The following is a 27,972-nucleotide window of genomic DNA, read 5'->3' as shown; positions in this document are numbered from 1 at the left end:
TCTTCTCAAACAATTTAATAGCAAACAAACAAAGAAAGGTACCACACTTCGTTTACAAAATGACTTCTAGTCAGTACTGTGTGTGTTTGTGTATGCGTGTGCACAATTAAAACATAGGTAAATACCCAAGGGGAGGAGGGAAGAAAGAAAAGGTTACAAAGGGTTAAATTCATTTAAACAGACACACTGGCTTCAAACTTAGACAAAAAAATCTTTAATCCACAAACCCAGCGATCAGCTATGCAGTAGTGGTTACCTTTGTATTTTTTTTTTTTAATTATTATTTTTTTTTTTTCCTCTTAAACCATTAAAGAAAATTCATATTTTCTACATTTTACAAACACAATTTCACACAGAAAAACAAACAAAAAAAACAAAACTAATTTTCGCTTTGCAAATCAAAAATAAAATAAAAAATAAATTCAAGACAATTAAGATAAGCATCTGTGAGGAAGGGAAAGTGGAGATTTCGGGAGCCCTGTTGCAGCAGCACAGGAGGACAACTTGGTCAAATAGTGGCAAACTTTTCTTTTTTTTTGACTTCACATTGTGAAATAAATCACTTTACATTGTTTTCTAGTAGAAAAAGGCAAAAAACTGTACAAAATCCTAGTGTTAACTACAATCAGTTTGTACCAATATAAAAGCCCACAGGTTTGTCTCCAAAAGATTTATTTTTTTTTCCTTTTTTTTTTTTTTAAACTTTATATAGAATTATTCACAAAAAGCAGGCAGATATTAGGAAGGCAGAGGTAACGTTATGGCAATGCATAAAATCACCACAGAACTTTTTTTTTTTTTTTTTAATCTCTTTGTTGTTTAAAAAGTAGTCAGAAGAAAGCCGATTTGGCATTTATTTCATCCAGAGAGGCTCTCTCGGCTCTTTCTTTCTCCATATTAAGAGCTTCTCGATAGAGACATAGGTTGTGAGTGAGAAAGAGAAGGAGTCGCGCCCTTCTCTGCGGGCTTAGACATTGTGATCAGCCCTACGTGGGGGGCTGTGTGCTGAGACTGTACTGGGCTATTCCTGCCTCTAAATACAACGAAAATAAAAAGAGAGAGCTCATTGCCAAAGCTCTAGGGCACGCACCTTGCTATGTACTGGATTTAGACTATACCCTGTGGACAGATGAGCACCAGAGGGAGCACCAGAGGGAGCACTAGGAGGTTATTTTATAAATGAGCTGCTCCTAGTGACATGGGAATGCGTTTGACTCTAATTCCCAGAATGCTTTGAGGCGGTAGTGATATAACAGCTGGCTCAACGTAACTGAAACCATTTTTGAGGAGGGGCGGGGGGGGGGGGGCAGCACACAGTGGCAGCGAATAGCTTTAAACTACCAGAGTGTATTAAAAAGCCAGATTCCCGTAGCAGATTGTCCTTCTTGCATGCTATGACTCGGAGGATCTTTAATCATTGCCTGTGTAAGAGGCATTCCTCAAGAAATAGGCACTGACCTCTACTGATCACTAATTCGGTCACTGTCCTGGTGCAAACAAAAAACACCACACTGACACTAGGCAGTGCGACCACCCTGCTAGTTCGGGGCGTGAGACCCCAGCACAGTTTAAACACACAGCCGAGATACCTTGTACTGCACTAATCTAATCAAAACAAAACATAGAAATAACAAATAAAAAAAAAAAAAAAAAAAAGAGGACACAACTAAACAAATTTTAAAATGATGTTTTACACCCCTGCTTTTGCACTTTTTACCTCTAAAACACAAAAATAAATTAGCTCAGTGACCCCCGCCCCCAGAGGAGTACACTGAGTGGTGATGAAAACAGACATGTAGAGGAGAAGGCAGAATCATTTTTTTTTTTGGCACAGTTAGTTTAATGAGAAAACAAAAACAGTCACATTTTGCTGAAGAGATGGCTTCTGAAGATTAGACGCAGCACCCCAACTTGAAAAAAATATATATAAATTGACAGGTCTGCTGGGCTTAAGGATTTGTTTGGGGCCAAACCTTATTACAGAATATGAACAGTTACAACACTCCATACTTAAAACAAAAATATCATAATTGCCAAAGCACAAAAAAAAAAAAAAGCCATTTCCATTTACCGACAGCAAAATGCGACATGTCTTTTAAATTCCAATGATAAAGTTTAGTTAAAAAATAAAAGAACACAAAAATACACCCCCCCCCCCACCCCCCCAGCTCAAGTAGAGAAGGAGATACAGATTGAATTTGGTTGGTAGAAACACAAAAAAGACAAATATTAAACATAGTGTGCCAGCTAGGCCTGCTCAAAAGATTAGGTACAAAGTATCAATCCCAAAATTAAGTGGTTACTTTATGAATTTCTAGAAAAATAGATTTATATATTTGCTTTTTTTTTTTTTTAATAATCAAATGCAAGGTTTAAATATTGTGTCCCTCTTCGCAGTCTTTGTAGCAAAGCCAATTTGGCAACACGCAAGAAAAACGTACAGAGAAAAAGAAAAAAACATGGTAAAAAATACACATTAGCATCAAAAAAAGTCAACACAAGTTCAGAGGTGAGAGTTCAAGCATCAAAGAAGCTGAAGAAACAAGGATTTGGACGATGTACTTGAACGCCACACCGACATGCTTTAGAGGCACAATGATGGACAAATGGCAGGAAGGGATCTAGAAAACAAAAACAAACCAGAGAAAACAGGGAGAAGCACTGAGTTACACAACGCAATACATCAAATCACAGAGAGAAAGACACAGCTAGACACAGGGGCCTAGCTCAGTAAAGACATGCAGAGACGCTGAGGACCCCCAAGTACCGTCTTACAGGTCCGCAGCGTCTAGAAGGGACACCACATAAATGTCACACGCATGTACACAACTGGAGGAGGGGCTGGGAGGGACAGAAACACCCGACAGGACAGAAATTAGAGACTAGAATCACCATGCAAAAAAAAAAAAAAGGGAACCCAATAGAAGGAGTCAGCCCAGCACCCCACATGGACACAATGGGAAGGGAGCGGCGCTGGAAAGACCAACAGAACCCAAACCGCTCCATGTAAACTCTGGACTTCTGTGGTCGCAGTGTCGTGCATCTCCGAGACCATCAGAACGTCTATGTGCTCAGAAATTGCATAAACTTTGAGGAGCCAAAGATGGACTTTTAAACAAGCAGTGTTTAACAGGGCAGTTTGAATACACAATTGCCCCCCCTCTCTCTCAAACACACAGATGCTAAGCAGAGGCCTGGACTAAGTCACTTTTGTTAGAAGTCTAGTGAGTGCCATGGCATTCATTATTTCTGAAGTATATTTACTCCTGTTTGGCAACACTTAATGAATATTAAATAAAAAAAAAACATTTTAAAAGTCTGTCTTAACTCTGGTCTTCAGTCTCCTCCTACATGACAGCTTTCAGCAGATACATCAGGCTTATGAGACTGGCCCTTCATCTGCTGTGAAAACTACATTTCCCAGCATGCCCTGGTTGTCTATTTGCATGACCTATGGACTGTTTCAAGCTAAGTTGTTTACTTTAGTCATTAACAAAGAAGGGAGACAGTTGCAGCTTGCAGTACCTTTTCCCCCATCTATGCTCCATCAAGCATGTACCCCGTGTTGCCCGAAGCATGCAGTGTGCAAGCTTTATGCAGGATGAGCCCCAATCAGCCTTTGTAAAAATTGTCAATCTATTACGTAACATTGAGGGACATTTCTAAAGCTAATGCTTGATGAACTGAGAATGTCACACAGCTCCAAGAAGAATGATGCACAATTTTGCTATATATTTATAAATATTACGTGTACAGTAAAAGCCGGGCACTGCTACATTTAAGGCTTTCAATTCACCCCAAATACGCAAACCACTTGATTTTGGGGTTTTTTTTCAGTCCAAGGGACTGGCAGAAATTTTGACAATATTTTTCTCTTTTTTAAGTGCAGTCACAAAAAACCACAAACATCAAACACATTAAACTCCCACTTTTGACATCACTACAGAAACATGGGAGCGAGCATTACACTGAAAAATGTAACAAGCTATATATAATGCAACTAAAAAAAAGGTGCTTGATTTTTTACCAGGCACCGTTTTTTGTTTTTTTTAAATAAATGTCCCTCATTGTCTCATAGGTGACAAAGAATACACAAACTCACACAGCAGTCAGTGTGACACTGTGCTGCTTATTTGTTGCAATGTGAAACCACAGGGGGTAAAGACTGCAAACAGGAGACATAAAAATTGGCACAGAGAAATGATATATCTATCAAGGCTTCTGATCCTGGATTAATTGGACAAACAAAATGTTTGTTTGTATTAGTGACCTAACTGTAGGCAATTAAATGGTCATAAATGATTGCACAGCAAAACTTTTCTGGCAAGAAACAAGCACTCCCATACTGACACTTAGAGTGAAGGGGACACACTACACCTCTCCCGTTCCTATCCTGTGCAGCAATTTCCAGCTCTTCAAACCAAACAGAGCTATTAATTAGGAATGGGGTACTAAGGATTGAAAATGGAAAAAAAAAAGCGCGTGGATAAAACAATAACAAGGGACAGAACATAAGGTGTATCCGTTAAACACAGACAGAATATAAAGAGGTTTAACCAATAATCACACCCTATGTACGTCTCTAGTTTGGAGCTATGAGGCCGTCTGCTATGCTTGCAGGTCTGTTAAGCAGGTAGGAGGCTTGAAAATCAGAGTTATGAACAAGAAGCTGCTTGAGCTACGGAGGCTTTAAATACTGACAAATCAGGAAGAGACTCGGGTCTCAGACTGCCTCCTCCGTCGGGCATGATTGACATCCCTCCGCTCACATCGTAAGAGGTTTAAATAAACACGATGCAGAGCCATCTGTATGAACACACAAAATAAAACCACCGGATTCCGAATTCTACAAAATCTCTTCCCAGTGAAATAATTTAGGCAATAAATATTGCTCACTCGTCCGAGCTGTATAAAACCTTTATAAAAATAGAAATGACATTCTAAACAGGCTTTTTTTTTTCCTTCAATTTTTTTTTCACTTTGATTTTTTTTTTTTTTTTTTTAATACACTTGTATAAAAGATATCAGGAGCCTGGAAGCCTCAATACGTTTCACATTATACCAAATCAAAACTTTGAAAAACACATATTTCTCTGAGTATACATTATTCAAGTTTTAGCAGTTCATCTTCAGCATGTATGTCACGAGACATGTATGCAGGTATGCACGGGGGGCCGTACATACGACACACTGGCACATGAAATACGTTTCTATTCTACTATGAAACACCGGACGCCAGTCCGTCGACGTTTGAGAGAGACGGTCCATTTAAACGGTCAACTCTGTGCCCCGCTCTCGCCATGTTGGGGTGCAAAGGTGATGTGACTTGGTAAACATATTCAGCCTGGTGAAAAGACCAGCTGATTTTATTTGTTTTTTTTTATTTTTAGAAAGTTTTAAAAAGATATTGCATTGTGCTTACAGCTGCTGCATCAGCCAATTAACAAGGAACACGTGTTTGCAGCTCATACTATGCAAGTAAGTGCATTCCATGTGTCAGTCTTCAAAGGAGACCTGTTACCTACACACAGGAGCTAGCTATTTTGTGGGCTGTACCAATAGGAACCAGGGATGGTCCTACTTAACCAATAGGGTGAATGCTGTAATTGGTGCGGCCGACAAAGGGGCCCCCACCCCCACCCGTGTGCAGGTCCCACTTTAACTGGCTGATTTGGTAGCCCTAATTGTGCTTCACAAAACGAGTTACGATGTTTCTGAGCCTTCATAGGAAGAGCAGCCATAACAGTGGAGGAAGTTAAGATGATCGCAGCAACATAATGTTTATACATCGACAATAAGGTCATTCCATCTATTCGTAGTTTGTACCGTTAAAAGAAAAGGTGAAAAATATTTGAATTATAAAAATGAGTGAACCTCTGCAGCTTTAAAGGTCAGAGGGTCAGTGATTTCAGGAAGTCTAACTGCAGGGTAATGGCAAATGGGAGCGATGAGCAGACAAATGGGTTTCTAAGGCTGTTTCTGCGCCAGAAAACCTGTCGCTCACTATCTCCCTTTTCCAAGGGTTCTGGCGTTGGGACTTGTCACACATTTATACAAAACACAGCAAAGTCCAAAGAATAATTATAATAATAAAATCACTGATATGGCACTAAACTCCAAAATAAACACTTGGAACAAGTAGTACAAGCTGTTCTTCCATATGAAGCAAAAATTCACAACAAAAGTTGTACCCAGAGTCTTTAGGAGGGAAAGAGGCTTCTGGCTTTTAGCACATGGAGATGCTTCGGGGCTGCTGGAGACAGCATAGTCTGTGTGTGTTCTTACTAAGTGCTCTCCTCCAGCCACACATCCTGGTTTTGGCCTTTCCATCCCACACTTACCAGAACATCCTTCTCGCTCACTTCCCAGGGCAGTACAGTTCAGTATGGTTTGCTGTCGTTCTTCGAGCGTTTAAGCTGAACTTTCAGACGTTTCATTCCGATCTGAAAGCCGTTCATGGACTGGATAGCAGCCTGAGCGGAAACTGGATTGTCATAGCTCACGAAACCTGCCCAACACATGCAAATCGGTTAAGAAAAAAAAAGCAGAGATGAGGACACAGAGGGGAAAGAGCAGACCGGTAGTATAGACATCACACTTGGCGACACTTACCAAAACATTTGCTGAGGTTCGTTTGTTTATCAATGAAAACTTTGGCGGACACAACATTTCCAAATGGCATGAACATTTGCAGGATGTCTTGGTCACCGAACTCCTGGGGCAAGTGGTATATAAAGAGGTTTGCTCCCTCTGGGCCTAAGAGATACAGAGACCCATCTGTTAGACATGAAACAGCAACAACATAAATCAAAAATAAATCAAAAAAAAGCTTCACATCCCACCACCACCAATAAAAATTCAGTTTAAAGGGGAATACAAAAGGGTGTCTAAGGCTTAGAGGTTGTTTTAAAAAAAATAAATAAAAAAAAAATAACAGACACACAACAATAAATACATTTAATTGGGGGGTAGTATTTATGCTCAGTTGTCAACAACATGGAACGGGATCTGCGCAGCAGCCCAGTCAACACGGATGACATCTGTCAAATTGGGCGCCGCGGACTTCATGTTGTATTGCGAGGCAAATCCACGCAGTTTATATCAATCAACCTTTCAGCAAATGTTAATAGACAAATAGAAGTACTAGACTTTTCTACAACAAACAGTAGAGCCATAGAAGCCCACAGTGCGAATGAGGCTACTGGCAGGAGCTGCATGACTATGGACAGTTATGGAAGCCCATAGCCTTAAAGGCAGTGACAGAATAGAGGCAGTGTAGTAGGCCGGACTCTACTGCGCACATACACCGCTGCCAGATTAAGAACGTTGGGGAAAAGACAGATAATTGCCACCTGCTGACAGGCTGATATTGGACAATATGGTCTTTGCCAGTGTGCTGAACCTGGGGCACAGTGTGCAATTTGATCTGAGGCTGAACAATTGGGTACATAATTTGGGAGCCTGCACAAAAATGATCATGGCCTGGGAAAATTTGTGTGGGGCTGTTGCTTTTGCAATCTGCAAATATATTTAAATAAAAAGAAAGATAGATGAACACTTGAACGAGGTTAGACACTCTTCTAACAGGCCATGATTGAAGTAATTTTAGAACACAGAAAAGAAATGCACCGATACGGACAAGCAGCCCTTGATGGGCGATCGTGCTCACCTTCCTTCTGGCTTCCTGCAGCAGCACCCAGGCCCTGCTGGGACAACAGGCTCTGGCTGTAGAGGGAGGGCAGTGCGGCTGCCGCATACTGCTGGATTCCAGAGTAAGCCTGACTCAGGGCTTCCATGGTACTGCCAGAGCCATTCGAGAGACCGCTGCCGCCCAGACCACCGTTTAAAGCTGCCATGCCTAATGATGAGAGAATTGAAATCAATGAGAGCATTGCACAAAATAAACAGCATATTTAAATTATTTAAGCGGTGAGTGGAGCTCATCATTAATAACACAACTGAATGACCAAAGATGACGTCTGGTAGGAGGTTAAGTGCACCTTATATACAGAGTCCCTATTTAAACTCAAATTACCTGCTAAAGAACCAACATTGAGGCCGGCAGTGGCGCCAGCCAGAGTCTGCAGTGCTCCCAGAGATGCCATGGGGTTGACGGATGAGCTGTTATTTGAACTAGGGGATGAACCTGAGAATGGAGAAGGAAAAAAAAATATAAGGCAAACTCAAAGCACAATACACATAACAAGTACTATTCTACCAAACAAACAAGATAGATGTTTAATCTATTTTAGTACATAAACCAATTTCAAGATCACTGAACAGTAACAAAACCAAACACTAACTGCCAACTAGCATAATTATTCTAATGTGTTTCTACAAGACACCTGAAGTATGATTAGCTGATACTAAAATCAAAGATTCTCCTGAGGGAAGATCCGAATATAAAGTATTAAAGGAAAGCACTTATTCATTTTGGGTGGCGCTTTCGAAGTTACAATAAACTGGATAGCTAATCTTACTTGCGCTGCGGCAATTCGGAGATGGTGCAGGTCCCCCTAAAGGCTCCTGGGTACACTTCAGCTCTCCTCTCTGCTTCAATTACAGGCTCTCTTCCGCCAGCAGATGGTGCTGCTGATGCCCATTCCACACTAACTTTCCATTTACATGAATGGGAAGCTTATGGGGAGGGACATCAACAGCACTGTTCTGCATACATCTATATGAACAGCCCAGCCCTCACCTACACCGAGAGCAGAGCTGCACTTGTGATGTCATGCGGGTTGGAGGTCAGTTATATGATCCCTGACCAATAGGGAACTACATTTTAAGATTTGGTTGGATTTAGTCTTTAATACCCCAGCTTCATATGCTGCAAATCTATGGGTCAGTTTATGCATTAAACCATGTATCAAGCCCCTGACATAACTCTAGAGGTAATCATATGACCCGAGCAGCAGAGGTATTTAAGAACAGATCATTGAGCAGCAATAGCCTATGGTTACACAGGATATAAAGCCCAGGACATGTAGTTTCATCTTCAGCTGTTCTGCAATACGGGCTATGTGGATTTTACAAATATTCAATGCTGCTCATAAATGCGAATAATATTTCTAATGACACATTTAAAGCACATTTGTTAAAAATGCGATAAGATATATAGTAATAAAATGTGGATCGCTGCTTTAACATTATGTTCTAATTTTCTTGCATTCTTTGCTTTATACCTTTGCAAATTTGGATGCCTTCTTTTCTACCCCCAAAAACTTCTACTAATGTAGTGTGCATGGGACAGGGTTGCATCAAGAGACATTAGGGCCGGGAAGACGAGCAACTTCTCGCACAACACGACTGTCCAACACACACTCTTAATCAGTGCAAGAACAGCTGTAGTAGAATAATTATTTTTCAATTGACTTGAAGGAGATGTCCCCCTATACCAGGCTTGGCTAACCTGTGGCATTCCAGGTGTTGTAAAACTACAAGTCCCAGCATACTCTTCCAACAATAAGCTGCTATAAATTGGCAAAGCATGCTGGGGCCTGTAGTTTCACAACACCTGGAGTGTCACAGGTTAGCCAAGTCTGCCCTATACTATAGAATTCATTGTAATCCTCCATCCCGCCAAGTAGAACAAGAGGTTGGTTTTCCAGGAAATCGAAATCCTGCCCCAGGGTCCTCAGCAGTGAAAACTGAAATACTTCCAGTAACAGGAGAATGGGCAGATGCAGTTTTGCCTGGGGCAAGCATCTCTGAGACAGCAAGTGACATGAATCTAGGCGGTTGAACATTTACTATGGGTGGACAACTTCTTAAACAAGTTAATTTACAGCTCAGGTTTCTATAAGTTTCACTTTTCTTTTTTACCTGTAAACTATTTAACTTAATAAATCTTACTTACAGTCATTTTATACATAGGGTAAATCACATTTAGTCCAGGTATAGTTGAAAAACCATTGCAGGTCAGATATTAAGTTTACCCATCCTGGGTAAAAAGTTTATGAAGGTCAGATTAAAAGGTTGAAATTACTAAATGAAACACTCCAGTCTCTATAGTCTGGTTGAAAATAAACGTAAAACTCATTGGGCTATACAGAAGAGATTTCTTTTTAAGACAGATCAGAGTTGGTACTTGGCTAACAGTCACCATGAAAGTGTCATGATTTCACCTTAGTATCGCGCCTGCCAATGATTCAGCCACCACACAGCGGAGAACCAACTGACTCGCTTAATAAAAACAAAGTAAAAGCAATTATACCCTAAACATGGTTTTGCCATCAACGGTTATCAATAGTACATGATGCATAAGCCACCATATAGCATGGCTGCAAACCTCACGTATGGTTCAATAAAACAGATGGCAGATAAGAGCTAGAGTCAGTTCATAACATATACTGTAAACCAATACTAACAAAATAGGTCGTCCTTTTTCTGTGTATGCATTCCATATGGGCCTGCAATAAAGAAAAATGTCTTTTCAGTAATCATTAACAACATAGCTTTGATAAGTTTGCAAAAAGAAAAATCATGATTAAAATATGCTTCATTACATAAGTAGTATTAATTTTCTCTTACATTAAATAAAATGCAGATCTCCTCTTGCTAAATAAACAGAGATATTTTGATACGTAACAGAGGTTATTTGTTCAATGGCTATTGCTTTGTGAAAACATGCCACATACTGTGTCAATATTAATGATTGTTTAGCCACTGTCCATAGATTCCTATAGATCAGCGACACCTACTGGACAAAATGATAGAAATCGATAGACTACCTCTACCTTGATCTTTTATGACGCAATAGCTGTTGAACAACACGACTTAAACTTATGAATTACTATGAGAAGAGACCTTTAAAACAAAGTTATATTATTATATAACATTTTAGGCTACGGTTATAAATTTCCCTTTACGACAACGCTGAAAGCTCTCAGTTTACTTGGTTCAGTCACCAGAGACCAGACGCGGACTCTAAGACTTCTATAACCCTGGACTGATATGGTACCTGCCCCCGAAATTGAAACTTCAGGAGCATGTCCTTGTAACGGACACAGAGAGTTCGCAGAAAACATGTGCAGCTCACCAGAACTGGTCAGGATGCTGAGGGGACTGCTGGAAGTAGTGAGTGCCGAGCCTGCACTTGGTGGGTTCTGTGCAACGCTGGCAGCTGCTGCTAAAGCTGCCAAGTTCTGTATCTGCATGGCACTGAGTCCTGTAACACGCAACACAGGCATGAGAACGCCACATGTGCAGCAGCCGATATGCTAAGTCGGATTATTTGTTCTGTTTATTTATTTACAGAAAAGGGAGAGGGCACATGTTGATGGTGACTGGTAATGAGGTGAAAATCTTAACATAGGAAAAGAGAAGAGAAAGATGTAAAAAAAATAAAAAGCACACACACCTGATGTTCTCCCGGTGGAGTACTCACCTCCCATGGGGTGGAGGCCACTTAGGGAGTTGAGGTTGCTGGAGGAGGCTGTCTGCTGGAGGAGCTGCAAATAAAGCTAGACATTACACCAAAACAAAACAAGGAGAAGAGTGAGGGCTTGTTCCGGTCTGGGGAGAAAATGTAACACACCACAGATATCCACAGGGTGTACAAGAACGGGAGAAGAGTGAGCGGGAAGGGACGGGGTGAATTAGAACAGAAACCACTACAAAAAAAAAATTAAAAAGATACTTATTCTTTTCACTGCAAAAACAAGGTTAGGAGACACTGATCCACCACACTGCCAAATAAAAAAAGTGGGCACCTGCGAGCCGGGCATATAGATTTGGTAGATGAGAATTAATGATCTCAAAAAGAGGCCTCCTCTGGGCTTACAAGGCAATAGAGAAGACATGGGGAGAAGAACGTTCCCCAAATCAAGTTAAAAAAAAAATTAAAAATTAAATCCGTTCAATGTGTAATTGGTATTAAGAGGTCAGCATTGGGTTGAAGATAGGTCTACATGCCAACCAGTCAGTTGTAAAAGTCTAGATGATCAGCTCATAGGACGCCTGAGGAGCCTGTGCAGGACCCATGGCAGAAAGAACAGCAAGTTACCGCGGCTACGGCAAGGTGGCGGGAAAACGCAGCTATACTTACTGCTAAATATTGTGGTGCCAGACTGTTCAGTCCCGCCAGGTTCCCCCACACAGAGGCTGCGTTAATCTGCTGCATCTGTTGCTGGAGCTGCTGTGCCATTCGCTTCTGCTCTTTGTCCTTCTGGGTGTCTGCAAACTTAACAACAATCGGAGAGGAACAACCCTGCAAACAAAATGTCACAATGAGAACAATATATAAAGCAATATACTGCTGTTTAAACAACGCTACTATTGTTTCCACAAGTTGAGGGACAAAACGACCCTTATAGAAGTGCCAGACTCACCTCCATGGTTTGTGCTTGGTGCATGGCTTTGATTGCCGTCTGTGCCATAGACCTGGTTGTAAATGTGATAAATGCACAACCTGCAAAGGATGACGGAAGAAAACAGCTGCTACAACTCTGTCCATAAGAAGCCATACATTACACAGAGATACAAGCGCTCTCCAACTTACCTCTGCTCAACCCATCAGGTCCCCTCAGGATTCTGCACTCTTCTATCTGCCCAAACTGAGAGAACATGACCCGGATGTCATTCTCATTACACTTCTTGGATACCATCCCAATGAACAACTTTCTGTCTTCAATAGCTATATGGCAAAGTACACAATGAGAAGGTGTCAGATAACAGAGGAAACTACTAACAAAATCAATACTTTTTGTCAATAGACAGGCTATGAAGTGAGGAGTTTGATCTGAGTGAGACCAGCGTACATTGGTCAAAGTACTCAGCAATATCTAGTAGGATTCTTCCAATTAGCATTTTTCTATTCATCAATTGGGCACAGCAGGACGTGGTAAAATAACCCACTGAGTCATGATAAAACTACAAAGACTCTATACCACTGGATAAGGACTTGGAGGGGAAAAATGTTGCCTAGCGTTTAAAAACCAAATATTTTTACTTCTTTTAGAAACACAAGGGTGACATGCAAAGATATTTACAAAAACAAGTCACCATTGCTTAATTATGTATAGACAGCACTAGCATTTTAACCAAAATAGTTTCATGACATGACAAGACATAGGACAACTGTTTCAGACCATGAGTAAGGAGCTGGTAGAGAGCACACTGTTTGTGCCACACAGGAAGGAAGAACAGCCAGCAAACTCTGGATGACACATTAGTCACCCTCAACGTGTGAAGAGCCCAATCACACCTGTCATGAGACGCCTCAGTGACTCTCACAACTATGTGACATACCATTATTCTTCTCACTGTCAGCTGGCTTCATTTGTATTGGATGATGCATCTAGAGACAACACAAGGAAATCAGCCCAGTTAGCGCTGCAGCAGTCGAGTACAGTACATATTCAGACAAGCTCATGCATCATTATTATTATTATTGTGTCCTAGCTGACTTACCCCAGGAAGAATCTTCATGTTATGCAAAGCATTCTGTGCTTCTAATGCAGCTTTACGTGTGTAGAAAGTAATAAAACAGCATCCTTCAAGGGGGGAAATAAAACAAGTCAATGCCACAGGAGACAGATGTTGGCTATTAATCTTAATCATAGGACCTCCCCCCACCATGTCCATTCCAATCTAACAAACCGGTTCAACAACTTATAGACAAACCAAAAAGAGACCACTGTCAGTTCTGGAGCTGTCCTGAGCATTCACATAACTTTCAAGAGTGTAGGCAGTATACCAGGATCTAGCAGTATCTAGTGGGAGGTTCACCTTTACTCTGGGGAGGAGTCTGGCTTCTGTCGCGCAGGACATTAATTTCATAGACAGCACCGTACTGCTCAAATAGTTCCCTCAACTCTTTTTCTGACCAGCTGCGAGGAACCTGTCCCACAAACATCTTGATGGAGTCGGGATCCGGATGGTCTGGGTGATCCATGGTGCCGTTCATTTTCTTAGATCTACAATAAGAAAGGAAAGATGCCGACGTCAACGAAAAAAAAACAACCCTGGAAACTGGCTACAAAGTGCAGGAGGAAAAGCTTAGATGTTGTCCACAAGGTAACAGTACGTTTAGAGTTAAGGAGTTAATCCAGTGCTATGAACGACAAACACAAAGCACACACAGAAATGGGAACGTCAGCACTATCCTGAAAGTGGCTGCCTTGTATTCAAGATCAGGGCACCAAGCACTCGCACTTATGACCCTAGAAACAGGTGGAGGCGCGTTTTAGCCGCTTGAAGGTGACATCACACTGAATCAGTGACAAATAGTAACGAGGAGCAGATTCCACAGAAGGCACAACGACTGAAAACAGAGATACCTCTCAAATCCACGGGAGGAGACGGTGGGGGGGGGGGAACCACTTACACAGGACTGGAATTCAGAGAGCAATGATCCACCATCATCTCGGGCAGGAAATCAAGTTTAAATGAAGCCATGGTCTGTCTACTTAGCCCCCCTAGAATAAACACAAGCAGACAGAGCTCAACTCCGCCCAGACAAAGCTCAGAAAACAAATGAAGACACTACAAAGAGCGAGAAAGGAGAAACATAGCACGCTGTCCCAGAGAACACAAACTATGAGGGAGATACGACAAGCGGAGTCCTCAGCGAACCCAGCATTGGACACGACAGACAGAATGGACTGGGAGTGCAATAAAAGTTTGTGTTCAATATGAAAGGGGACGTTACCATGTGAAGGGAGGCTCAGCTCGGGACACAATAAAAGTGCTGATGTACGTAGCTTGTTTTGTGTGTTTTTCCCTGGCGAAGCATTACTGAGTGCAGCATCAGATAAACAGAATGTCAGATCAATAGAGATAGGGGCGAGTGACAGAGCGGAATGAAATAAAACACCCACTGGCTTCAGTCTAGGCGTTGGAAGCATCACCCACTACATACAAAATGTATCCCTACCCCACCTAAATTTTACCCTGTCTAGAAAACCCCATAACACTGCAGGGTTTCAGGATATCCACAAGTGAGCTAGCTGTCTATGTATTTCTGGATCACACAGAAAAGAGGTGACAAGAGTCAACCAGAACAGATTTAAAACTCTTTACTGCTTGTGATCCGGTGGTTTTAAGAGTACAAAGCATTGTGTATAGATTGGAGGAGATGTGTGTCACCAGCTAGTTCTGAGCACTACACACTAGTCAGTGAGAGGGCATCACCAAGGTACGGACCAACGCAAAGTGGCTACTAAACAGGGATAAAGCCGATTTCATAAACAGCGTTTAAAAGTAGAATTGTCCCAATATTACGGTGTTCTCAAACCAACTTCGTCATTTACATATATCTACTCAATAAAAAGACTGGTCTTTAGTGGTAGTTGCTTTTGAATTTTGAAGCGTTGTGAGTACTTCTAATATATAAACTGTCCTTTAATAATGTGTATTGTTCCATAACAGTGTTTCCCAACTCCAGTCCTCAGAGACCCCTAACAGTGCAGGTTTTCCAGGTCACAAGTGATATAATTAGTACCACCTGTGGATCTGTTACAATGTGTCAGTCAGTAATGAACACACCTGTGCTCCAGCAAGGAGATATGTAAAACCTGCACTGTTAGGGGTCCCTGAGGACTGGAGTTGGGAACCAGTGTTCTATACCATAGAGAATAGAATTTGAAGAAGCTTTAGGTCACACTGTTGTGTCCATGCCAGGAAAGCCTACAGTTCTCCTACCTACATTATAGTAGTGTACGAGTCCGTAATTGTCACTTTGGGATGAGGCAGCAGAAAAATTCTTTAAAGAGTGAAACTCAGTATTAGTAAAGTCTTACATGCATTATATGATCCATTTGTACAACTGTACTTCTAAAACCACCGAACAGAACTGCTGACCCAACACTTAAAAGACAATAAGAAATAAAAAAAAAAATCCCTACTTACTACAAGAGAATTCATCTCATAGACATGGTTTTATGATCTCTCTATAAAGGACATGAGCAAACTTAAGGTGTTGTGTCGCACTCCCCTTTGCATGCTCATACACCTTTATAGGAGCTCAAGTACACCCTGTGACAGGAGTATTATTATACACATCTCCATTAGACAAAAAGATAATACATAAATATAGCTAGCGTGTCTTTACAACAGCAGAAGATCTCTCCAAAACATGTCACCACATTTTGCTGACCATACCTTAAACCAGTGTTGGCTAACCTGTGACACTCCAGGTGTTTGTGAAACTACAAGTCCCAGCATGCTTTGCCAATATATAGCAGCTTATTGCTGGAAGGGTATGCTGGGACTTGTAGTTTCACAACACCTGGAGTGTCACAGGTTAGCCAACACTGCCTTAAACAGACGGGAGTAAAAATCTAAGAAAGATTTTAAAACTTGTTTAATATGCTGCAATCACACTTGCAGGGAACAGGTAGCAGCAATTTGCAAAAGTAAATGCAAATACACTACTACATGTAAGGTTATGAAGACGGATCCATAAATGCAAACTTATGGATAGATACAAGACATTAGCATCACTGGATATTAAACTAAACCTCCCAAACACACTGATCTTCAGCCACAACAGGAGATATAAAGAGTGGTGTAGCCACGTACTGCTGGTGTCTAGCTTTTTACAGTATATTATATTATTTTACAGATCTGCATCCATTAAATGACAAATATGCACTGGTGGTTTACTCACAGCGAAGGCGGAACCAACGTAATGTAGCTGTAAAATCACTTGGATCTAATGACATCACTGTAGAATAAGAAACTTTGCATCACTGATTTCACTAAATCATCGTGCAATTAATGGCTGAATATTGGCTCAGATTGCACAATAGCTTCATCCAATATGTGTAGCAGACAAGTACTCTTCAATGTTGTCCATGGCTGCCAGTATTGTATAGATAACACACTGACCTGCCTGTATCTAGTGGTATTCAGCTAGTGAGTCTTCAAAACAATAACTCCAAGGCTATCCTCACTGGATAACAGTCACGATGACAGCAACATTGTATTCTATTTCTTGTGGCATAAAGTGGGCCTATAACCTTCAAGACAGTGAAGTCTCTGGAAGGCATTATATGTCATATTATATGTGACTTAAAAGCAATTCTACACCGTTTTTCTTCTCAGGGTCAAACTTACACAATGTAATAGCCACTGTCCTATCTTCAGCCATGTTCTATGTACACTCCATGCAGAGTACATTGTCCACCGCCACTGACACCCCCCTCAGCCACATAATCTGATCTGAAGAGCATGAAAACATATCCGTGTTCTCGGAAGGAGTTGGGCATGTGGCAGAGGGGTTTGGCCAGACAGGAGCAGCCAGATTCAGGACAGGCGCTATGTACATAGTGTATATAGAAATTATAGAAAGAACAGAGGGCTATATTTGCAATGTCTGATTACAGCTCCTCAATATAAAGACAACTTGAAAAGTATAAACAGAGGAGAAATTCATTTTCTTCCTCCATGTTCAACTGTGGCTCATTACGGAACAGGCAGTTGAGCAATTCAGTACTGTGACTTACAGCAAACACATCCGGTCATGCCTCTAACAGCTTGGTTTCCAATGGGTTAGAATACTTTTTAGCAGTTCCACATTCCATAAATAATCCCCCAGTGTGTTTACTAGGAATTCCAAAGGGAAAGAATATCTATCACCTGAAATCACTTTTGCTCTAACCACAAGTTAGCAGATGTTCTGGAGGAGCAATAATCACATGTAATAGTTCTAGAATCAATACATTCCGAGAATTCAGCCTCCTAATTCAACAACTAGTGATGTCACTACTACCCAGTAAACTAAATATTGGCTCAGCCCACAAAATGTCTACATATAAGGGGGTCACTTTAACATTGGGTAGTAATAACAACAAAAATGAACACTAAAGCGGCATTACCGCTTAGGATACATTGTTTCCCCCTAGCTCTGTTCTGTAATCCAGATACAGTGAATAAATAACGACCACCAATGGCTGCCCCTGGCCTCTGGTGGGGAGTGGGGGGTTGATGAATGCACCCAGATCTATAGATACCACCTTAGCAGTAGGCACACTCCATACAATACACAGATAACACTACAGTGTAGTATCCAGCTAATCCCCACAGTAGGTGCAGGTGCTAGTTGCCGAGGCTAGGTGTTATATTACACTTCCTGTATAGCTGTGTTTCCACAGATCTATTTCTAATGATCACCGTTACATTGGAAACAACCAGTTGCGTCACACTGTCTGGGTGACAGTTATGTCCTGGAGGCAAAAGGCAGCTTTCGGCACGCTGCCACCGCACTAATCATTACAATGTCAGCAACATCCGCCAGTGGAATTAGAAAATAGATAAACAAATTACACAAAAGTGAATGCTAATATGCTGGCAGCTGTCGAAACAACATAAAATAAGAAAATCCATTATCCTAAACTTTAAAATATGACGATGCCTTCTGCGGACGACAATCAAAACACCTGGGGATAAATGTATGAACATGCGGGTTCTTCAACACCCGCGTGTTCGGCGATTAAATTTCAAGCGGCGCTGCATTGTAAAGGGAAGTTTCCCTTTACAATGCAGCGCCGCTTGAAATTTAGTCGCCGAACACGCGGGTGTTAAAGAACCCGCATGTTCATACATTTACCCCCAAATCTTTTATTTATCACATAGTTTAAAACCAAATAGTAGAGCCAAAAGGCTGCATGTTAAGAGCAAGGAATAGAGAGGTCACATTTAAAAGGGACATAAATCAACATGTTATTTATAATACGGGGCTGGACAGGTCAAAAGGACGAGCCTAACAATTTATCTCTGGCACATTATTATTGTAGACCTGTAAGGCGCCCCAGTGACGTTCCGTAGGCACATAACCGGACATCTACACAGAAGGCAATACGTCCATGGTGCCTTAAAAGGGAGAGGGCTCCAGCACTTGAAAGCTTAAGAGTATTATAAAATAATCATGTTTAGTTTTGTTTAAGGACTCATTCACTTTTGCGGCAGAGAGGACAACGCCCCCCTTTAACGCCACAAAGAATTCAGCATCAATGCTTAAGAAGGCACTGGCTGGAATGAGCCTAGGAAGATTTTTCATGCGCTAATAAGATGGGGGTGGTCACAACCAATTTAAAAAAAATAAATGAAAAAAAAAAATAAAAAATCAAGTCTCAGTGCAAACACTATGCACAGAAACATTCAGGCACAGTTTCCATGCCTACCGGAGCCTTCAGTCTATTTTTGCCACTATGCCCAGAGATCAGACTACACCATAGGGCATAACCACATCAAACTGTCCAATTACAATGAAAACAGACAACATATGAAGGGTTGTTTTTATCTTCAGTAAATCATAGGAGTCCATGGCACCGGCTTGTATCATAGCACGTGGGAGCTGCCATGTTGCTCGCTTACTTAAGAAAACAAACTGCTTATTTAGATTTCAATTTAACCGTAACCCCAAGTGGCCAGATTAAAATGGGAGCTGGTTAAAGAGTCTTTTACTTTCAATCACCAGTTTTTGTGACATTTTTGTGGGATTCAGGGATGACTAATTAAGCAAAGATAAAAGTCACAGCTTGTAGAACGGTGTTACTCACTTCCTATGTAACAGATGCTCTGATTGCTGGATTTACAAACCAGGACGGGGCTATCCCAGGAAACATAATCAGCATGTTGTGCTGTAGCATATCAATGACATATTAGACAAACTTTAAGAGCTGAGAGAATTTATAGAGGAGGAGGAAATAGTAAAGTCAGGGTAAGACTAAGCAAATAATGTAACAGTGTGTTCTGTTCCAGGGCGTTTCTTCCTGCATCTCATCATTTTCTTTTTATTTAAAAGGAGAAAAGAAGCAGATAAGGTTATTTTCTAATGAAACAAAGCACACAAACGCAGGACTGTTATTGCGTGTGCAGCTTACTGAGCTTATGGGGAGAGATCTATAAACCATGGGGTAGGCTATAATGTATTTTACCTGTGGGATACTTGAGTGAGTGAGGGGGTGGGGGTAGAAGGGATTAAATAACAAACTAAAGGAAAAAATAAAAAGATTCAGGACTAAACAAAACACATTGTAAACAGATCCGTAAAATGTGCATATTAACAAGCGTCTCTGATGGCAGTAACAGCGTGTGCACATATCCTTAGGTATGTGCTTACCAATGGCTTCAATGCTACTACAATACATGGGATCAGATCTGACTATAGAAATCGTTGTTTCCAGGTTCACATTTTACTTGTGTTACATTTTCCAAACGCTTCTTGGTAAATTCAATGTGTTTAACCCAAGATAAACACTTTAAGGTCAAATAATTGACCTCCAAGGCCCTCCAAACGCAACTAAAATCACTAGTTAACGATTGTATGTCAAATGCATTTAAAAAAAATTGCTTCAGGCTAGTCAAAGCCAGTGTAAAATACATTATATGTATTATAAAATATATATCTCATTGCCTGTATTCTTGAGTAGCAAATTAGCTATTGACATTTAATGGCAACACCTCCTATTCTCATTCAGTGAAGTGTCGGCTTTCTTCAGGATAATGGCAGTTTTCCATACGTTATTTTGGGCAGAGGATAATATACAGCACGTATTTCTAGTCATTAGTGAGGGTACACGATCGCAGTTTGCCTGTATTGGTCACAATGCTCTCACTGTGACTGTGCGTTAAGCTGACAAAGCCTGAAGTGTATAATTGCTCTGAGATTAGAACCCTGTCATTCTCATATACTGTAATTAACCCTCACAAGCTTAAACAACAGGGGTCAAACATACAGTCAGGTTAAAACGTGTACATAGATCATGTATACAGGACAGTCATTTTGCTCACACAAACATTACCATGTGGGGGGATCAAATCACTGGAACATAAGCACAACAACCACACTACATTTTTCTAGTGTACTATCCAACAGAACTACGTGTAATAAAGTAATGTTCAATAAATTACATAAAGAAATATACTTGTGCAGCTGAATGGAAGATATCTTACTTTATATCCCACTAGAAAAATTCTATGTTGACATTTACATCCTTTTAAAACGTACCTGCCACCTATGTAACAGCCAAAGTTGCCGCTAAATTAGAAACAAACACTGCAGCCTAAATACTGTATGAATTAACAATGTTACTGAGGAATGCAGCATTGCCTGATGCTTTTTGCGATTGATTCGTGGTGCTTACCCCTATCAGAATCACAAGCACACGTGGGAGCTGGGGATGGGGCCTACTGCCCACCGTCACTCTGCACCTGGTCACCAAGGAGATTTACTGCAGAGTAAAACTACTTACGAAAAACACAAACTAGTAACATGATGGAGCTTCCTTTCAGATAGAAGTGCATTTGACAACACAATGTGTTTTTGGGGACCCTTTTCCTTCCACCATATAACACTCAGTACTGATTGCTCTCATTATCCCATCATGATTATGCAACCCTGCCTTAATATAATCACAAGAATGAACATGTCAGTGTACAGCACACTTATCAGCTATTTATATAGCGCCACTAATTCCACAGCGCTGTACAGAGAACTCACATCAGTCCCTGCCCCACTGGAGCTTACAGTCTAAAGTCCCTAATATACACACAGACAGAGAGCGATACACTAGGGTCAATTTGATAGGAGCCAATTAACCTACTAGTATGTTTTTGGAGTGTTGGAGGAAACCGAAGCACCCGAAGGAAACCCACGCAAATACGGGGAGAATATACAAACTCCACACAGATAAGGCCATTGTCGGGAATCAAACTCATGACCCTAGTGCTGTGAGGCAGACGTGCTAACCACTAAGCCACCATGCTGCCCACAAATGTATAAACTGAAACACTATGTGCTGCTGTGAGAATTCAGCTGCCAAACTGAAGACATCCCTGACGAGACAATGGCGACTGAGTAAGGTGCTCTGACTCAAACACCTTAAACTGTACAACACGGCTCTTTGCTCAGTTCCCACCTAGAAGGACCTGATCAACAAGTTACCAAATCAGGAAGTTACCATTACAATAGATCAGTTGCCTATATACATTGTATATACCGGTCAGATCAGCAATAAACAGCTTTTGTCATTTATTACATTGATATGATGGGTTTACTTTAACGTTAAATTGGCTATATGGTGGCCCAGCCTCACAATGTCAAGTGTGCCTAAACATGAACATGACAAAGAGAATCAATACAATAGGTGACCCTAGATAAATCCGCCTAAAACATATTAGTAGAAGAAAACGGTTTAAAAAAATGCAGCACGCTCTACAAACTACTTTGCTGGGATAAATATAAATGCAGTCTGGGATGTGTCTTCCAGAAGGTATTGATTTCAGCACAGTGTGAAGTGTGTTTACCAGCGTAGGGCCTCATTTACAAGTAGGAGTGAATGCAGCTAGAAGGTGCAATTTTGCACCTTTGTAAAAACCTGTTGCACTGCAAGGGGGGGGGGGGTCGGGGCAACTTTAAAAAGTGCAGACATATTTAGAGTTAGATGAGGGGGGAGGGCTCATCCTAGCTCAAATCTAAATTACCATGTCAAATTAAAGCTGTCCAGTATGTGTGCTACATGCAAAAGCAGACAGTGTTTTCCCTACATGTAAAATAAAATGCATTTGCACCCCCTGCATTGCATAATGGTTTGTCTCACTGCAAATCTGCCCCTGTCATGTGTTTTCTCTTCTAATGAGGCTCCGAGTATGTTGGGAAGATTTATTGAAACATTTTACACGGTGTATATAAGATGTTGTACACAAATCTGAATGTAGCCTGTGGACTGTTGAGAATGTAATAGGAGAACTTGAGACCTAACATTATATAACCTAGAAGCATGCAAGGCGCTTGGGTGTTGTCAGTATCTTAAAGTCTATTTCACTTTCTTTTTTTTGTCCAGAGGAAAAAAAACAAAAAACAAAAGGGTAGACATTAGTAATCCGGTATAAGCTTTTCTAATTTTTAATTAGTAACCATTTCCTGGCCACCAGAACCATGTACACAGCATTTCAAACAAAAGCTGTGTGCAGCCAAAATGAGTCAAATAGGTCAAGTCCCTATAAACCTTGATCAGAGTGTCCCTTATGTATAATTCAATTTGCAAACTAAAAAGTTATCTTGCTTAACTTACATAGACAGTATTCAAAATGGTCTTAAGCTAGGTACACACCACACGGTTTTTATCCAATAATCGGCTAAATCAGCCGACATACGACCGCTCGTTCAAAAGTCGGGTCAGTGTGTGCAGTGACACGATGGTTGAAAGTCTGCCCAAATGGACGATTCTTGTCTCGTTTGGTTGGTCGTAGCGTTTAATATTTTCGTTCCAATCTCGTTTCCGTTGTGTAGTGTGTATAAACTTCCGAGCAATCCACAACAGTGAGTACGAAATTACAGTCATTGCTCACGACAACATGGCTGTAAAAGGGACGTTAAAGGGACGTCCGCTCTTCCCTTTATCGTCCTAAACAAGGCTAGTGTGTATGCAGTCCATGGACCGAGCAATCGGCATAAAAAGTTGGTGGAAAATTCTGTAGTGTGTACCCAGCTTTAGTTGGAAGGGGGAGTGTCAGATGTTCGCTATTATGCATTTTATGGTCACTATATTACCACCAAACCACGTTTTATTGGCAACGTCTTTTTTTTTTTTTTTACAAGACAATTCAAAAGGAGAAGACTTTTAGATAACTGCCCCCTTCATATGTAGCACTTTGGCAGTGGTTGTTCTCACTGAGGACTTGCGTGAAGCTCAATGGCTTAATAATTTCAGTACTACAGGACTGCAAGGGGCAGAACATTTAAATCTGTTCTGACAGATTTGGGAATGAATGAAGCACCTGACTATATGGTTCCAGCACATGTACAATCTGGCGCTGTATTTCTATGTATAGAAGTTTGATTCCCCGGGAAGGAAGCGCTCAAACTCATTTTCATCAGCCTTAAAATAAAAAGTCGGAATTAAATGGGGTGGGAGGTCAGAAGGGGGTGGATGACCCAGAACGGACAGCAACTTTAATAAGAACAAAAATCTGTATTAAAACACAAGCAATACAGTAAACATGTATGATATTAACAAAAATAGACTACTTACATTAACGTTCTCTGAAATTTCAAAGGACTGTTAGTGGCCCGGAGTTCTGGAGACCCTGATATTCAAAACTGTGCCTAGGGAGTTCAAAAAGAGTGATTTATGAATATGCAGAAACCTAACAAGATAGAAAATGACAAAATCGTAACAAAAAAAAAGTTCTACATTTACAAGGTCATTTTAATGGATCAGATACTTGGGGAGATCATGTTCTTAGGCTGCAGCTAAGGAAATCACAGGCAGGTACTAAAATCATGTAAAGGGCTAGTCTCTCGAGACTAGCCTTGTTCAAATGTAAAAACCCACAAGTCCTGATACAGTAGAAGTGAACAAGGAGCAGAGGAGATTCAGAAGGGGTTTCGATTTATATGAGCATGGTAGGCTCCTCATGACATATCCAGCATGAGGAAAATAAACAAAAATGTTATCCCATCTAGACCTCATCAGTACAATGGGACAAGGCAGAATATTCAAATTCTGTAAAAATGAGGAAGGAAGGAACATACAGATTATTTTGACCTAACCCTGGAGAGGAGGGAGGGTAAGAGCCAATCATGTTCCCCCCCAATGGCAAAGGGTTCCTTTACTATAGTAGGTTTGTGCATATTATATACACACACACACAAAATAAATGCCTAGGTGAATACATAGAATATTTGCCAGATCTAACATCCAGCATTGGTGACTATGGGAACAGTCTTGGAGAGTTTGTCCACAATCCCAATGGGATAGCAGATGTGTAGATGGGGGCTCAGTACGCATTGGGAAAGAACAGGCAGGTTTGCCTCAGACCCACAATGAGATCAGGCAGGCATACACCCCCCATGATCCACATAGAGAGAGCAGGCATGTCGTCCCCCCCCATGATCCACATACAGAGAGCAGGCATGTCCCCCCCTCGATCCACATACAGAGAGCCCACACGTCCCCGTCCCCCCTCGATCCACATACAGAGAGCCCGCACGTCGCCCCCCCCTCGATCCACATACAGAGAGCCCGCACGTTCCCCCCCCGATCCACATACAGAGAGCCCACACGTTCCCCCCCCCCCTCCCCCCTCGATCCACATACAGAGAGCAGGCATGTCCCCCCCCATGATCCACATACAGAGAGCAGGCATGCCCCCCCCATGATCCACATACAGAGAGCAGGCATGTCTCCCCCCTCGATCCACATACAGAGAGCAGGCATGTCTCCCCCCTCGATCCACATACAGAGAGCAGGCATGTCGTCCCCCCCTCGATCCACATACAGAGAGCCCGCACGTCCCCGTCCCCCCTCGATCCACATACAGTGAGCCCGCACGTCCGTCCCCCCTCGATCCACATACAGGGAGCAGGCATGTCGTCCCCCCCCCCCTCGATCCACATACAGAGAGCAGGCATGTCGTTCCCCCCCCCTCGATCCACATACAGAGAGCAGGCATGTCCCCCCCCTCGATCCACATACAGAGAGCAGGCATGCCCCCCCCCCCTCTCACTCATCCACATACAGAGAGCAGGCATGCCCCCCCCTCTCACTCATCCACATACAGAGAGCAGGCATGTCCCCCCCTCTCACTCATCCACATACAGAGAGCAGGCATGTCCCCCCCCCTCTCACTCATCCACATACAGAGAGCAGGCATGTCCCCCCCCTCTCACTCATCCACATACAGAGAGCAGGCATGTCCCCCCCCCTCTCACTCATCCACATACAGAGAGCAGGCATGTCCCCCCCCCCCTCGATCCACATACAGAGAGCAGGCATGTCCCCCTGCCCTCGATCCACATACAGAGAGCAGGCATGTCCCCCCCCAACTCGATCCACATACAGAGAGCAGGCATGTCCCCCCCCTCTCACTCATCCACATACAGAGAGCAGGCATGTCCCCCCCCCTCTCACTCATCCACATACAGAGAGCAGGCATGCCCCCCCCCTCTCACTCATCCACATACAGAGAGCAGGCATGTCCCACCCTCTCACTCATCCACATACAGAGAGCAGGCATGTCCCCCCCCCTCTCACTCATCCACATACAGAGAGCAGGCATGTCCCCCCCCCTCTCACTCATCCACATACAGAGAGCAGGCATGTCCCCCCCCTCACTCATCCACATACAGAGAGCAGGCATGTCCCCCCCCCTCACTCATCCACATACAGAGAGCAGGCATGTCTCCCCCCCCCCCTCATCCACATACAGAGAGCAGGCATGTTCCCCCCCCCCCTCCTCACTCATCCACATACAGAGAGCAGGCATGTCCCCCCCCCCCCTCACTCATCCACATACAGAGAGCAGGCATGTCCCCCCTCACTCATCCACATACGGAGAGCAGGCATGTCCCGTCCCCCCACTCATCCACATACAGAGCAGGCATGTCCCCCTCCCCTCACTCATGCACATACAGAGCAGGCATGTCCCCCCTCCCCTCACTCCTCCACATACAGAGAGCAGGCATGTACCACCCCCCTCACTCGTCCACATACAGAGAGCAGGCATGTACCCCTCCCCTCACTCATCCACATACAGAGAGCAGGCATGTACCCCTCCCCTCACTCATCCACATACAGAGAGCAGGCATGTCCCCCCCTCCCCTCACTCATCCACATACAGAGCAGGCATGTCCCCCCTCCCCTCACTCATCCACATACAGAGCAGGCATGTCCCCCCTCCCCTCACTCATCCACATACAGATCAGGCATGTCCCCCCTCCCCTCACTCATCCACATACAGATCAGGCATGTCCCCCCTCCCCTCACTCATCCACATACAGAGCAGGCATGTCCCCCCTCCCCTCACTCATCCACATACAGAGAGCAGGCATGTCCCCCCCCCCTCACTCATCCACATACAGAGAGCAGGCATGTCCCCCCCTCACTCATCCACATACAGAGCAGGCATGTCCCCCCTCCCCTCACTCATCCACATACAGAGAGCAGGCATGTCCCCCCCCCTCACTCATCCACATACAGAGCAGGCATGTCCCGTCCCCCCCCCCTCACTCATCCACATACAGAGCAGGCATGTCCCGTCCCCCCCCTCACTCATCCACATACAGAGCAGGCATGTCCCGTCCCCCCCCTCACTCATCCACATACAGAGCAGGCATGTCCCCCCCCTCACTCATCCACATACAGAGCAGGCATGTCCCGTCCCCCCCCTCACTCATCCACATACAGAGCAGGCATGTCCCGTCCCTCCCCTCACTCGTCCACATACAGAGCAGGCATGTCCCCCCCTCCCCTCACTCGTCCACATACAGAGCAGGCATGTCCCGTCCCCCCCTCACTCATCCACATACAGAGCAGGCATGTCCCCCCTCCCCTCACTCGTCCACATACAGAGAGCTTCATGTCCACAGAGCAGACAGATTTTTCGCTTGGAACAATACATGTGATCGTACATGGAGGGAGCACAGCACGGGTAGCGGGAGTGACGGGTAGCGGGAGTGGCTGGGAGGGAGGTGCCGTTATGTTCCCGTCGCTACGCTCGGAGCCGCCATCGTCCTGTGCCCGGGCCTAGCGGGGGATCAGAACGAGCAGCCCCAGGACCAGGGAGTGGCCGGTTGTATTACGCCGGAGGGCCTGGGCGGCACCAGCTGCTGCACGGATCCCGGGGGAGGGGGCAGCGGGCACAGGCCGGGCCCGGCGGGCGGCTCACCCTGAGGTCTGGAGAAGGGGTGGGGCGAGCGCTGTGATACCGTTACCCGGGGGGTAGGAGGACATATCACCGTGCGACGGGGATCGGTGCCGGCGGGCACTGGGGGGACCCCGGGAGCGGCCATTACCCCCACACTCACCACTCGCAGTCTCCGGGTCACGCTCCTCTCACCGTCTCTACGCGCAGAGATCCAAAATGGCGGCACTTCCGGGCGGATCCACCAGGCGGTCTCGAGGGGGGAGTAGGGGGGCAGTGTGAGGCGACCAATAATGGGCCGGGCCCAGGGCAGGGGGCTGTGCTGCCTCACATCTCTGACCCTGAGGGCACTGTAATCACTATACATGTGACCCAGCC

General features: G+C 43.3%; 1 protein-coding gene across 13 annotated transcripts; it reads right to left on the bottom strand.

Moving 5' to 3' along the window:
• CELF1 (CUGBP Elav-like family member 1) lies at positions 1 to 27,863 on the bottom strand. 13 transcript variants are annotated; one of them, XM_075188104.1, is made up of 16 exons: positions 27,758 to 27,863; positions 23,982 to 24,055; positions 13,732 to 13,919; positions 13,414 to 13,496; positions 13,252 to 13,300; positions 12,503 to 12,637; positions 12,333 to 12,412; positions 12,050 to 12,211; positions 11,363 to 11,465; positions 11,042 to 11,170; positions 10,371 to 10,412; positions 8,036 to 8,146; positions 7,670 to 7,858; positions 6,613 to 6,777; positions 6,342 to 6,508; positions 1 to 2,621 (listed from the first exon to the last, which is right to left on the bottom strand). In XM_075188104.1, the coding sequence occupies exons 3-15, from the start codon at positions 13,907 to 13,909 to the stop codon at positions 6,381 to 6,383; spliced, it is 1,554 nt and encodes a 517-aa protein (XP_075044205.1). In that variant the 5' UTR covers positions 13,910 to 13,919; positions 23,982 to 24,055; positions 27,758 to 27,863; the 3' UTR covers positions 1 to 2,621; positions 6,342 to 6,380. The 13 variants fall into 13 exon arrangements, with proteins under 13 accessions (XP_075044205.1, XP_075044204.1, XP_075044197.1 ...); XM_075188103.1 differs by lacking the exons at positions 23,982 to 24,055; positions 27,758 to 27,863 and adding an exon at positions 14,330 to 14,601; XM_075188096.1 differs by lacking the exons at positions 23,982 to 24,055; positions 27,758 to 27,863 and adding an exon at positions 14,330 to 14,420 and having other exon boundaries at positions 6,613 to 6,756.
• Positions 27,864 to 27,972: the final 109 nt, after the last annotated feature.

The sequence above is a fragment of the Mixophyes fleayi genome, chromosome 10, assembly GCF_038048845.1.
Source record: "Mixophyes fleayi isolate aMixFle1 chromosome 10, aMixFle1.hap1, whole genome shotgun sequence".
In the NCBI taxonomy this organism is placed as follows: Eukaryota; Metazoa; Chordata; class Amphibia; order Anura; family Limnodynastidae; genus Mixophyes; species Mixophyes fleayi.
This window is presented reverse-complemented; position numbering and strand designations above follow the sequence as displayed.